The sequence below is a fragment of the Rosa rugosa genome, chromosome 7 (genome assembly GCF_958449725.1).
Source record: "Rosa rugosa chromosome 7, drRosRugo1.1, whole genome shotgun sequence".
Classification (NCBI taxonomy): Eukaryota; Viridiplantae; Streptophyta; class Magnoliopsida; order Rosales; family Rosaceae; genus Rosa; species Rosa rugosa.
This window is the reverse complement of record NC_084826.1, coordinates 3,028,948-3,041,826: the sequence shown is the minus strand read 5'-3', so window position 1 is coordinate 3,041,826 and position 12,879 is coordinate 3,028,948. Positions and strand designations below refer to the sequence as shown.

The following is a 12,879-nucleotide window of genomic DNA, read 5'->3' as shown; positions in this document are numbered from 1 at the left end:
CTTTGATGAATAAAATGTAGACAACAATATAACAATAACAACAATAACGAATTAACAACAATCATACAATAAATCTAAAACTCTTATCATGCGCAAGTAGTTGTTGAATAATGTTCATATTAATTTATGCTCATATTTAGTATCTTAACAACAAATTTAAAAATAACAAAACATCAAAAGTATTGTAGCATACTAGTCAAAGCAGAGGGCCTCTATTCGTAAACAAATCTAGTATGATCATGAACTCAAAGGAGATAGACATAAAGTTTTAACTTAAATAGAGATATATTTCGTAAATGATGTAATCATGCCGCTTTATGTGTGACCTCTCGGCTTATAGGAACATACGAAGAAGGCCGTGCTCATTTGACAGCTAATCCTCTTAATAATATGATAATAATATTTATTTACAAAAATGTTATGACATCAGCACGATCAGTCAAATCGTTCGCAGTTATGTAAACCACTTGAGTAGGGAATAAAAAAAAATCTTTATCACAATGATATTTTGATTTTAAAAAGTGGTTCGAAGAAACACTATTCTTTATTTATTTTTCAAAATCCTTATTCCATTTCAAGAGGCTACATAATATCGCAATACAAGGGGCTTCCTTATTCCATTAGATGCGACCATATCTGACATGGTCTTTTCATCAAATTGAAGCTATATGGTTTCCCATGGTTTTTTTAGTGGAGATTGATAGTTAAATAATGTTGCAATATACTAGGTGCTTCCTTAGTCCATTGGATGCCACGGTTTAACATGGTTTCAAACATTAAACTAAAGCTTTATAACTTATGTTTATACACTAGTGCACAACAAATCTATATGGTAAATTGCATTATAGTTACATACCAAATGTAACCATTAACATAAGCAATGAATTGCACCTAGATTACTTTCATACTATTCTCTAGTTTCAACTTTCATCAACTAATACACAAACTATATATCTCTAATTGAAAAAAAAACTATCTGGGCATAATGAAAATCATTTACATTCATTAAATGCCACAATTGCTTAAAACACATGTTCTCAATTCACATAAGTTATACTAATATTTTGGTTATCTGCTTCTTGTATATGTATATCTGAATTTAACTCAAATTATCAATAAAAAAGTTCATCAAGACATATTCAATTTTCTTATCTTATTTTAGTTGTCTCTGATATCTCATGCAACGAAATAACAATAAAAATGATAAAGATAAAGACAAATGAAGTGTAAATATAGGCTTGTATCGCATGCAAATTGAGGATATAACCAAAATCATGTTAGTTTCATTTTCAAAGATACAACTTTAGGCATGAATGTCATAACCTCTTTCATGAAATGCTGAACAACGACAATAACGAATTAACAACAATCATGTACAAGCAGTTGTTGAAAGTTTGGACCCTAATGTTCATATTAATCTCTGCTCATATTTAGTATCTTAACGACAAATTTAAGAACAACAAAACATCAAAAGCATAGTAGCATACTCGTCAAAGCATAGGGTCTCTATTCGTAAACAAATCTAGTATGATCATGAACTCGAAAGGAGATGAGACATAACGTTTTAAATTAAGTAGAAATAATATATAGGGGAAATGATCAATTACCCGATTTTAGGCTAAAAATTGCCCACTTGCTCCACCAACTGTTTTTTAACCCCATTTACCCAAAACACTCTAAGGGATTATTTCCCCTTTACCCAATTAATTCTTTTTTCTTTTTTTTTTAGACTTTTTTGCCCTCTCCTTCTTTCTCACTTAGAGAGAGAAGTCACCTTCCACCTTGCTGTGCTCCGGTGACCAGTGGTCGGCGCGGTCTCCGGCGACCGGTGACCGGACTCCGGCGAACGGTGACCGGGTTCCGGCGAACGGAATCAGGAATCCGGCTATTATTGCCCCCCAGTAATCATATTACTGCCCCCCAGTAATCATATTATTGCCTCCCAAAAATCATATTATTGCCGTCCAGTGAATTGTATGAACTCCAAAAACCAAAATGAATACACTACAGGAACAATTGATCAATTTATAATCATATTACTGCCCCCCAGTAATCATATTATTGCCCCCCAATACAAAGTCCAATGTTTCTACTGCCTCCCAATAGACCACCAAAAATGAACCATTTTGTAGGATTCACAGATAATTTGTCTTTAATACATAGAAAACAACAGGTAACTTATCAAAACACCACACTATAGTGATCCCTGTCCCTCGTATCAAAGTCTACTGGGGGCCAATAATGTGTCTACTGCCCCCCAGTAGCCAGGAAATGTAATGGGTAGCAAAAAAAAAAAAAAAAAAAAAACCAGAAAATGATTTGGGCACCCAGTAAAGCTCTGGGCACCCAATCACCATATTCGGCGGCACCGTGGCTTCGTCTCCGGTCTTCCAATCAAACTCAATGGTCAACGTCCGATAGTGACCCGATTCCACAAGCTCCGAGTAGTGATCGGAACCTTCGCCGGTGATCAGCGACTGCAAGCGGTAGACGGTGATCTGAGAGACGGCGGCAGGGGGCTCGTCGCCGGCGTGAGGGAATCCGAGGGGGTAGAGGAGGAGCGCCGATTGGGTCTAGAGGAGGGAGGGCGGAGCGCCAGAGAGAGCAGACACTGTGGAATCGGAGAACGTCGACGCGGGTTTCGAGGAATTTTCCGATCTCAATCACCGAAGGTTCTTACCTTTCTCACCATGTCGGCGCCGGGCACCAAGATCTCAGTTCGCGACTCCCCGGGCAGTCAGCCGGTGCCGGAGAATTGGCTTGCCATAGAGATAGAGAGAGAGCGAAGCCGGAGGTGGTGGCCCGAAGCCGCCGGAGCAGCCATGGCACAGAGAGATAGAGAGAGAGAGCGAAGCCGGAGGTGGGGTGCGGCACAGAGAGAGAGAGAGTCTGAGAGGATAGAGTTTAATAGGGGGCAAAACTGTCACTATAGGTTAGATTGGGTAATTGGGGTTAAAAAACTCTTGGTGGAGTAAGTGGGCAATGTTCATGCTGAAATTGGGTAAGTGGTCGCGGCCCCAAATATATATTCGTAAATGATGTAATCATGCCCGTTTTATGATATTAGATCGCACATACTCGACTTATAGGAATAGACGAAGAAAGCCGTGCTTATTTGACAGCTAATCCTCTTAATAATATGATAATAATATTTATTTACGAAAATATTATAACATCAGCACGATCGGTCAAATCGTTCGTAGTTACGTATACCACTTGAATTAAAAAAAAAAAAAAAAAACTTTATCCCAATAATATTTTGATTTTAGAAAAGAAATTATTATCCAAAATCCCCAATTCATTTAATTAAATTTTCAAAATCCTTATTCCTTATCCGCATTTCTTCACCAGGCCAAAAAATAATGAATTCCAACGATCCAATCCGTAACTACTCGATCCGGAACAAGAATATCCCAACAATTTTGGGGACCTCTCAGGTATATTGTTCCCAGGTCAAGGGCATTATCGTCCCATCAATTATTTCCATATTAGCGCCACCAGAGAATTTCCGCGCAGATCTCGAACCCCCCACCTTTCTCTTTCTCTCTCTCTAAAACTCGAGAGAACTCACCGAGTCACCGTCCGGTGGTGGTTTCCGACGACGCAACGACACCGTTTCGATGGGCGTCCCCGCGTTTTACCGCTGGCTGGCGGATCGGTACCCGCTCTCGATCGTCGACGTGGTGGAGGAACACCCCAGGGAGGACCCGAACGGCGTGCCGAGACCAATCGACGTCTCGAGGCCAAACCCTAACGGCTACGAGTTCGATAACCTTTACCTCGACATGAACGGCATTATACATCCCTGTTTTCATCCCGACGGCCGAGTACGAATTCGAATTCCGTCTTCGTTTAATTTTCCAGAAATTGTTTGCTTCTGTTTGATTGTGTGTTTGAGTTGGAAAGGTTTGGTGGAATTGAGTGTTGTGGTGGAAATTTGGGGTGATTGATTTGGCGGTGTTGCTAGTTTTTGTGCTCAATTACTTGAACAATTTCCGGTGGTTTTTCGGCGAGTTTGATAGAATTTAGCTCTAGTTTGGTGGTTCTATGATTTGTGTGTGTATGCTTGATGATTGGAATGATAGATGTTGGTTAGTTTTAGAGATAAAAATATTATTATTTGGAGTGTACAGGGCATGCCGAATTGAGCTTATTAGTTAATTGTGTTGTGCATTTATTTGCACTACTGTCTTTATCATACATGAGATTGTGTTGTTTTAGCCCGGTGTGGCGTGCTTTGGATGACTTAAGCATGATGGAATGCCTTTGCTGCAAGTTGAGTCCTGATGATATGTTATTTTCTGTCTGTGCAGCCTGCCCCTGCTACTTATCAGGACGTATTCAAGTCAATATTTGACTACATTGATCATCTCTTCACGCTGGTGCGCCCAAGAAAGCTTCTTTTTATGGCGATTGGTAAGATTTCTCTCAGACTCGTAAACTGCGGGAGTTATAGTGATGTTCACTGAAGTGAAATCATTACCTTAATGTATTTCTAATCGTGCAGATGGAGTAGCACCAAGAGCTAAAATGAATCAGCAACGCTCTCGACGTTTCAGAGCTGCAAAAGATGCGGCTGAGGCGGTAAGATTTCACTTAGTGTGCATGGTTTTTTCTTTATTTTGATTCAATGAGACAGTGAACTTACTATCTGATTTGTTAGGAAGCTGAAGAGGAAAGACTAAAGAAAGAATTTGAGATGGAGGGGACATCATTGGTTTCTAAAGAGAAACCTGAAACTTCAGATTCAAATGTTATTACTCCAGGCACTCAATTTATGGCGGTGCTCTCAGTAGCACTTCAATATTATATACAATTTAAATTGAACAACGACCGTGGTTGGCGGTCTACAAAGGTTGGTTTGAATTCTTTGCAGTAATTTGTAATTGCCTTCCCGTATTCCTGTCAACATAGGATGATTATTTGCGTATGGAGTAATCCATTCTCTACATTCTTCCCATGTACTTCTGGTTTTCAGGGTACTTTGTCTGTCTAAATTTATTTATGGGCCTGCATTGGGTGATTATTTTAAGGTTATTCTTTCTGATGCCAACGTTCCTGGTGAGGGAGAGCACAAAATAATGTCATACATACGATCGCAACGCAATCTTTTGGGTTCTGATCCTAACACCCGGCATTGTCTTTATGGTCTGGTGAGTGTTTATAATTTAAGTCTTCCTACCTTTGCTGCCGTTATTCTTCTTTCTTGTGTATGCCTGCTATTGTTTTTTGAAAGTGCTGCCATTTGGTATGCCTTTTTTGCATGGCTTGGTTTAGTTCTAAAGTTTGCACTTGGACAATAATAATCAGGATGCAGATCTAATTATGCTTGCTTTAGCTACACATGAGGTTCACTTCTCAATATTAAGAGAGGTCAGTTACTTTTTATTTATTAATTTGTCTTACGAACACTTGGGCTTTAAATGGTTTGTTCCAAGTGGTTAATCTTATACATGGTTTACCTTGATTATACAGGTGATTACTCTTCCAGGTCAACAGGAAAAATGTTTTCTTTGTGGACAAGTTGGTCATCTGGCAGCTGAATGTCGTGGTGGAGATGATGGTGCGGCCGATGAAACTCCAGTTCACAAGAAGAAATATCAGGTTGGTAGCATGACATCCTGCCATTGTCATTCATTGCTACACTTTAAGAATTCCCCTCTATCATATATTCTTTCTAGCTGACAATTTGTCTGTGCAGTTCCTCAAAATCTGGGTGTTGCGTGAATATTTGGAATACGAGCTGGACATACCCAATCCTCCTTTTCAGCTTAATTTTGAAAGGATAGTGGATGATTTTGTGTTTATGTGCTTTTTTGTTGGCAATGATTTTCTTCCACATATGCCAACATTGGAGATCAGAGAGGTATGTGATTATAGCAGGCAGTCTGAAAGCTGTTTTCTAGAAATTCTGAAGTTAGTGATTTATAGAGTTTTAGACACTCAAGATGTTTTGTAAAAGATGATTTAGTTTTCACTTCATTAAACCATGTGATTGGTGAACATGTCCTTTTGTGGGATTTTTACTTTTCCTTTCTCTCTTTACTTGATTTAAGTGAGAACTGTTTACTTCCTCAGGGTGCAATTAATTTATTGATGCATATTTATAGAAGAGAATTTTCTGCTATGGGTGGCTATCTCACGGATGCGGGTGAGGTAAATTACTTGTCTTTACACGATCTATGAATATATGATAATTTCTTAATGATGTGAATTTGCGCTATATGTCTTGGAACTCAATTTTTTAAATTTTATTTATACAGTTTTATGAATTTACTGATGCATTCAAATTACTTCCACAGGTATTGTTAGATAGAGTAGAGCATTTTATCCAGTCTGTTGCTGTCTATGAGCGCCAAATTTTTCAAAAGCGGGCTCGAATTCAGCAGGTTTTGTGCTTATCTTTTACTTGTATTATTATTTGTTTTCGAGTCTACCAGAAGTCTGGAGCTTGATGAAAGCTACAGACATGGACCAATTTAAGTATGATAAGGAATTTATTCCTCTCATTAAACTTTCACTGTTTCTGACTATTTGTTTGTTTACTCCACTGGAGACTGATATTTTAGTTTACTCTTCAACTTTTCTGGTGATTATCTGGCTACAATGGAATTCAAATGTGAAAAATGTTAGCCCTTAGAATGGGTCAGATTTTTGGTTAAACAACAATGAAGAATATTGTATCGGATGCAAACTAAGTTTCTATTTATACAAGGTGACCATTTTCTAGGACGAGGCAAGTGACTTAAGATCATATCACTCTAGTGGCATGATTCTTGTGACTTGGTCGCTAGAGGAAACATTGAATACAATATTATAAATTTCTTTTCTTCATAGATACATAGTGACTCTTCTATTTGAGTTGTTTTTCATCCTGTCCATATCTGGAGCCTTTTTACAGAGATAGTAGGATAATGATGTACAGTAGTTCTAATTTATCTATAATACTTCTGACCCGAAATGCATGTGGGGTCCTTTTTGCAGATTAGGTCACTGCATTTTTTTTAACTGGTATCCGGTATTTTTGACAAACAAGTAATGTTAATGCTGATGATGATTATATTTCAGGCTTTTGAGAATAATGAAGAGAGACAGAGAAATAGAAGAGAGGCTTGTGAAGAGCTACCGGCTCCAGTGGTAGAAAAGGTGGTGGACAAGGTATGTGTTTCACTGCAACTATGTGATCAAATTTGGATATGACATCGTGATGCAAAACTAAACTTTGTTCTTTGTGCCAGCTGGATGTCTGTTACCTTATTTTATTGCAAAATGATAAGAACTGGGAAAGCTTCTTAATAAATAATAACTCTTCCGCATCACACTCTAGTTGTCATTTCATGACTTTTGAGTGTGTCTTCTTTTCACTTGTATAATACCAAAACTAAAAAACTTGTTCTCTCAGACATCTTTTAAAAAGCACAGTGGCTTTTCAAGTTACCATGTGTTTACTGTGCTGGTATAGGTAGGTGAGCCCAAAAAAGTTGCATAAGAAGGATAAGCGTTTCTCCTTGTTATGTAGCACAGCCTTTGAGAGAAGACAAAATTATCAAAAAGTGGTCACAGGGTGTAATATACATTCAGTGATTATGGAAAATCCAATGTTAACTTTAATTTCTGAGTATTTTACGATGGGTTTTCTTCAGAGTTAGTTTAATATGATATTGAAATTCCGATGTCTTTACTTGAACCTGCAGTATTATCTGTATTGTCAATTCAAGCAGTCTTTTTTCCTTTTTAAGAATTGGCTATTCCGTTAAATTAAGATCCAGTAACCTTGTACTTTGGGCACTCCTTGCTTGAGTAAAGTAATTACAAGATGTTTGGTACTGTTATCTCTGTTGTTTTCCATTTAAGTCTTTTTGGACTGCTGGTCCACAATTGTTCTTTCTTTTCACATCTTATATAATATATATGTATATAATCTTTGTTTCTCAGGTTAAATTGGGGGAGCCGGGATATACAGAAAGGTATTATGCTGAGAAGTTTCAAGTATCAAAGCCAGAGGAGATTGAAAAAGTTAAAAAAGACTTGGTAAGTTATCTCACATGCTGCCAACTCAGTGAAGATTATTTGGCTGTTAATACAATATTCTTTCAATATTTGCTACCTTTCTCTTTGCATTTGATGGGAACCAATTTCCTCACTAAAAGAATATGCCTACAATTTTGCTCTGAAGCTTGTAGGATGGCATTGTTGTGTTGGGTCTGTAGCTCCACTGATATATGTTTTTCTCACGCTCAAAGGATACTCCTAGTGTTTTTGGTTTTCCCCACCTAAAAAAAATATGCCTTTAGTGTTTTTGGTTTTCCCCACCTAAAAAAATATGCCTTTGTTCTCTCTCTCTCAATAAAAAAAAAAAAATTCAATTGTATGGGTACCTTCTTGGTGCAATAGTGAATTACTCAAATTAGAAGAGAACATATTTACCTTGACTTGGTTCTGTACAACTGAATGGTCAGAGTGTGAAATTGATGAATTTTGGCACCAAGTTTTTTTCTTTTCTTGGCAACTCAAATAATATGTTGGGATGTAAGGAAATTTATATTTGACACTCTGCTTCATCTTCCTTGATTCCATCTAAAGAGTTTGCTAGTTCCCTTGATGAAAATTGGATTTGATGACGGAGATGGATTATGTATGTATATTGAGTGCTGATACTCTGGTTCATCTGCCTTTATTCCATTCTAAAGAGTTTGCCAGGTCCCCTAATAAAAAATAGTTTTGATGATGGAGATGGATTATATTGAGTGCTCAGTTATGTTGTTGATGGTGTCCTAATTCTAAGGCTATGCTGATACAAGTATCATATAAATTCATGCTAAATTATCTAATTTTCTTTGCAGGTTCTAAAATATGTAGAAGGCTTATGTTGGGTCTGCCGATATTACTACCAAGGGGTCTGCTCATGGCAATGGTTAGTTTGGCTTGATTATTGCTGGAAAGTGTTGTGCTTTATTTTACTTTTTGGTGAAATACAAGGATATATATACACATCCTTATATACTTGAATCTATTCGATTTTTGAAATTAGAGTACTAGAGTTCGAAACTATGGAAAGTTTTAGGTTAGCCACTTGAGATTTTTGATATTTTGGCATTCAACAATGTTTATGATCTATTATCAAATAGACATTATTATGAGTCAACTTGTTAATTGGGATGATGGCCGGTTCAATTTCACTAAACATGCTTGTATCTTTCTTTTGTGGGTTTCAGGTATTATCCATACCATTATGCTCCTTTTGCTTCTGATCTAAAAGATCTAGATGAGTTGGAAATAACATTTTTCTTGGGAGAGCCATTTAAACCCTTTGATCAGCTCATGGGAACCTTACCATCTGCAAGGTCTCTCTCTCTCTCTCTCTCTCTCTCTCTCTCTCTCTCTCTCTCTCTATATATATATATATATATACTCTATATATATATATATATATATATATATATATATATATTCATTTATTTAGATTTTGCTGGATTTTATAATGGGTAAACTTGTTCTTTCCATGTTACAGTTGTAGTGCTCTTCCAGAAAAATACAGAAATTTGATGACTGATCCGTCATCTCCCATTTGTGATTTCTACCCATCTGGTAAAGAATTGATTAGTTGTTAGGAAATTTGTCTTTGAAGTTATCTCCTTTCAACTAACAATTTTTCATCCTTTCTTTTTGACTGATTCCAGATTTTGAGATTGACATGAATGGCAAGCGCTTTGCGTGGCAGGTATGGTCATCTGTAGCATTTGTGTTTTTTTTTTTCCCCTTTCGGGTTTAAACTAATGGAAGCTGTATCATTTGTGGTTTGCACACTGGGATTTCAGGGCATTGCCAAATTGCCATTCATTGATGAGAAGAAATTGCTTGCTCAGACAAGGAAGCTTGAAAGCACTTTAACGGTCTGGAAGATCATATCTTTCTTCCCCCCATTAGTTGTTTCTTTAATATTTATTCCATTTTCATGTGCTCAATTGAAAACCTATTTCCTGGTTTTTTAAATTTTTTATTAATACTCTTTTTTTGGCTAGTTTTTTTAAAAGTGAGTCAATATATTAATCATCTAAGCAAAACTTTAAGCTTTAGGAGAATTTCTATTTAGTTGCAGGATTTTTTATTTTGAATTTTTTTAAAGAAAATTATCACAAGCAGGGGGTAATTATCTTTGTAATTTTTTATTTTATTTGGCAAAGGATGTGCAGTCTTTATCTTACATTCTTACTATAACTGTCTGAAACATCCTTTAACGTCAATGATCAAGATGGGGTTTGCTTTCTACTTTACTACTTTTTGAGTGCTCATCCTATTTGTTTTATGCAGGAGGAAGAGAAAGCTCGAAATAGCGTGATGCTTGATTTGCTTTATGTCTATCCTTCTCATCCTTTGGCGCCGGATATTATTTTGTACTACCATTTATATTATCAGAGTCCCCCACATGAAAGATTTTTATATCCGATAAATACTAATCTTAGGTTGGTTTTCATAGCTTTTTGCATGTTGACTTATTTGCCATTGCGCGAGCTCACTAGTGATGCTACTCATTGTTCTAACTCTTTCAGTGGTGGAATGAATGGATTCCTTTGGTTATCTGAGAGGAATGGCTTTAGAAACGTAATCCCTTCCCCTGTGCATGGTTTTCCCAACATAGACTATAACCAAGTCTTGTAAGTAGATCTTCTACTAATGTTGTATGAGTTCTTTAAAAAGCACCTTCATACTTTTTCTTAAACGAAATGTACTCATGGTGGGCATTTTTGGTATGCAGAAATGTTACATATCTTAGCCCTGCAGCTCAAAAACACATCTCAGAACCTGCCAAGGGTGTGATCATGCCCAGAAAGGTGTGTGAGATCTGTATTCAACTATTCACTTCAATTTTCTTGTCCAAATCTTAGAGAACTTTTATTCATTACTCGTGGCGTGCCACGTATATAGCACTCATACCCCCTTGTGTACATGGTGTGCGGAAAATGCTGTTAGAAGTTTATACATATCAGCTTCCGGCTGATGTTCATTTAATTCACTCATACATCAAATTAGTTTTTTTTTTTTTTTTCTGGATCCTTCAACGTGAATTTTCAAATATATCAATATGTTCATCCTTATGTAAGGATTGAGCTTTTCTCCAAATGACACCTCTTGTTGATTTATTCTGCAACTGCTAAAAAACTATGAGGAAATATGCTTCTATTATCTGTGCCTTTTAATTATTTCTTTTTTATTTTTAATTGGGTTTGCATTTGAATCATTCTTTTAAATGTCTTCAGGTTGTAAAACCTATGGATATCAAACCTCCCCCTGCGTTATGGCATGAAGACAATGGTCCCCGACGCTACCAAAACAGAGATAGGTGAGAATGTACTGTTGGCAGTGGTAACATTTGCGATGTCCTTTGTTTTAGCTTAGCAAACATTTTAAATCAGGAATACCAGTGAGAATCTTAATATTATAATTGCAATCAGCAATTTTGGAGTGTGGTTTCTGAATGTGATACATTTGGTTTACAGGCCACAAATACCTGGAGCAATTGCTGGAACTGTGTTGGGAGAAGCAGCTCATCGACTTGTCAAGAACACACTAAATCTTAGACCTAGTAATCCATCCTCTGGATTTTGGGATCAATCGCAGCCTTTACGAACTTCTTCTGGAAACTACATCGGCAACTATCCCGTCAACAGACCAAGACCAGCTGGGCCATCTGGGTATGAAAGGGGTTTCCGTGAAGAACCAAATTATGGAAATTCCTTTAATCCTCAGGGCATCATGGCTAGGCCCAGAGCTCCTTACTCAAATGGTGTGCAGGGTGACAGACAGAGTTTTAGGACACAAGAAAGAACACAGTATCAAGAGCAGAGTTTTAGAGGACAAGAAAGAATACAATATCAAGAACAGTACCGCAACATGAGAACTGGGATGTCTAGTTTAACAATGGAAGGAAGTGTGAGAACCAGGTCTCCTGTAGTGGCGCAACCAGGGATGCCAAATTCAGGATATCCCACAAACCCACATCAGCAGTTTGTGCAGAATATGGGCGCTCTTCCAGCGCCACCTACAAAGTGGATCAACAAAGAATCGAGTGCCAATGGTGGGATTTATGGTAGGCATCAGGAAACCGGATATGGCGGACCATATGAGCAGCAGGTGAAAAAGGTCTATCAGGTAAAGACACGTCCTCCTCAGGACTTGTCAAACTCTGGAAACCAGGAGTGATTCTTCTGGATTTTGTATCAGAGGGGCCCCACGTCCCGCGGACAGCAAACCTTGCCATTTACTTACCATATCTAACCTTGTGATTGGGGGTACCAAGACTAACATCAATGGCATGGTAGAAAGCACACGCATGGCAATAATAGGTTGATGTTCTGTTTCTGATGCCAAAGTGATTCGGCTTTGAGTAATCTGTCCTTGTCATTACTGAAACCACACAAGGTTGGTTTTGTTACATACTAGAATTCTCACACAGCTTGTACTAACAAGATATGGCAGCCATTAGCTATTTAATGGATAGTCTGTAGAAGATGCATATATAGTCAGCTGTTTGTTACTATAGGAGAACATGGGAAGGTCCGAAGGTGCATGCATAATCAGCAGTAGGACTGATATAGCAAGGCATAGGGTGTTAGTCTTGTGTAATATTCTCTCTTTAGTGTCGTGTTGTACATCGAGACTTATTTTCATTAATGGAATCAGATTTTGCGTTTTTGTTCGTTTGTTTGTGCAACATTCTTTTTGTACGCAAAAAGTTCTAGTCTACATATGTTAATTACCAGATAAGAGCTAGTCTGCTTATCTTTTCCTGATGGAATCGGATCTGTAATTGCAAGAGTCGTAGAAAGGAGAAGTTTTTGCCATACGCCGAGATAGCTTAGGCTCACGCAGTTTCATAAC

At 37.5% G+C, this 12,879-nt stretch overlaps 1 protein-coding gene across 1 annotated transcript; it reads left to right on the top strand.

Annotated features, from left to right (window-relative positions):
• The first annotated feature begins 3,500 nt into the window (after window positions 1-3,500).
• LOC133720338 (5'-3' exoribonuclease 4) lies at window positions 3,501-12,698 on the top strand. The gene is made up of 22 exons (XM_062146598.1): window positions 3,501-3,827; window positions 4,314-4,416; window positions 4,508-4,584; window positions 4,664-4,855; window positions 5,034-5,153; window positions 5,311-5,373; window positions 5,476-5,604; window positions 5,702-5,866; window positions 6,079-6,156; window positions 6,303-6,389; window positions 7,069-7,158; window positions 7,936-8,031; window positions 8,844-8,914; window positions 9,216-9,344; window positions 9,512-9,588; window positions 9,681-9,721; window positions 9,819-9,893; window positions 10,312-10,463; window positions 10,551-10,655; window positions 10,757-10,832; window positions 11,259-11,341; window positions 11,499-12,698. Exons 1-22 carry the CDS (start codon window positions 3,621-3,623, stop codon window positions 12,199-12,201), a joined length of 2,919 nt encoding a protein of 972 aa, XP_062002582.1. The 5' UTR covers window positions 3,501-3,620; the 3' UTR covers window positions 12,202-12,698.
• Window positions 12,699-12,879: the final 181 nt, after the last annotated feature.

What these genes read in the sequence shown, in the direction of transcription:
- LOC133720338 (XM_062146598.1), top strand. Translation starts at nt 3,621, where the DNA reads ATGGGCGTCCCCGCGTTTTACCGCTGGCTGGCGGATCGGTACCCGCTC. An exon ending in ACTTCTCAATATTAAGAGAG is followed by an intron (nt 5,374 to 5,475) that starts GTCAGTTACTTT and finishes TTGATTATACAG; the next exon opens with GTGATTACTCTTCCAGGTCA. An exon ending in TTGTGATTTCTACCCATCTG is followed by an intron (nt 9,589 to 9,680) that starts GTAAAGAATTGA and finishes GACTGATTCCAG; the next exon opens with ATTTTGAGATTGACATGAAT.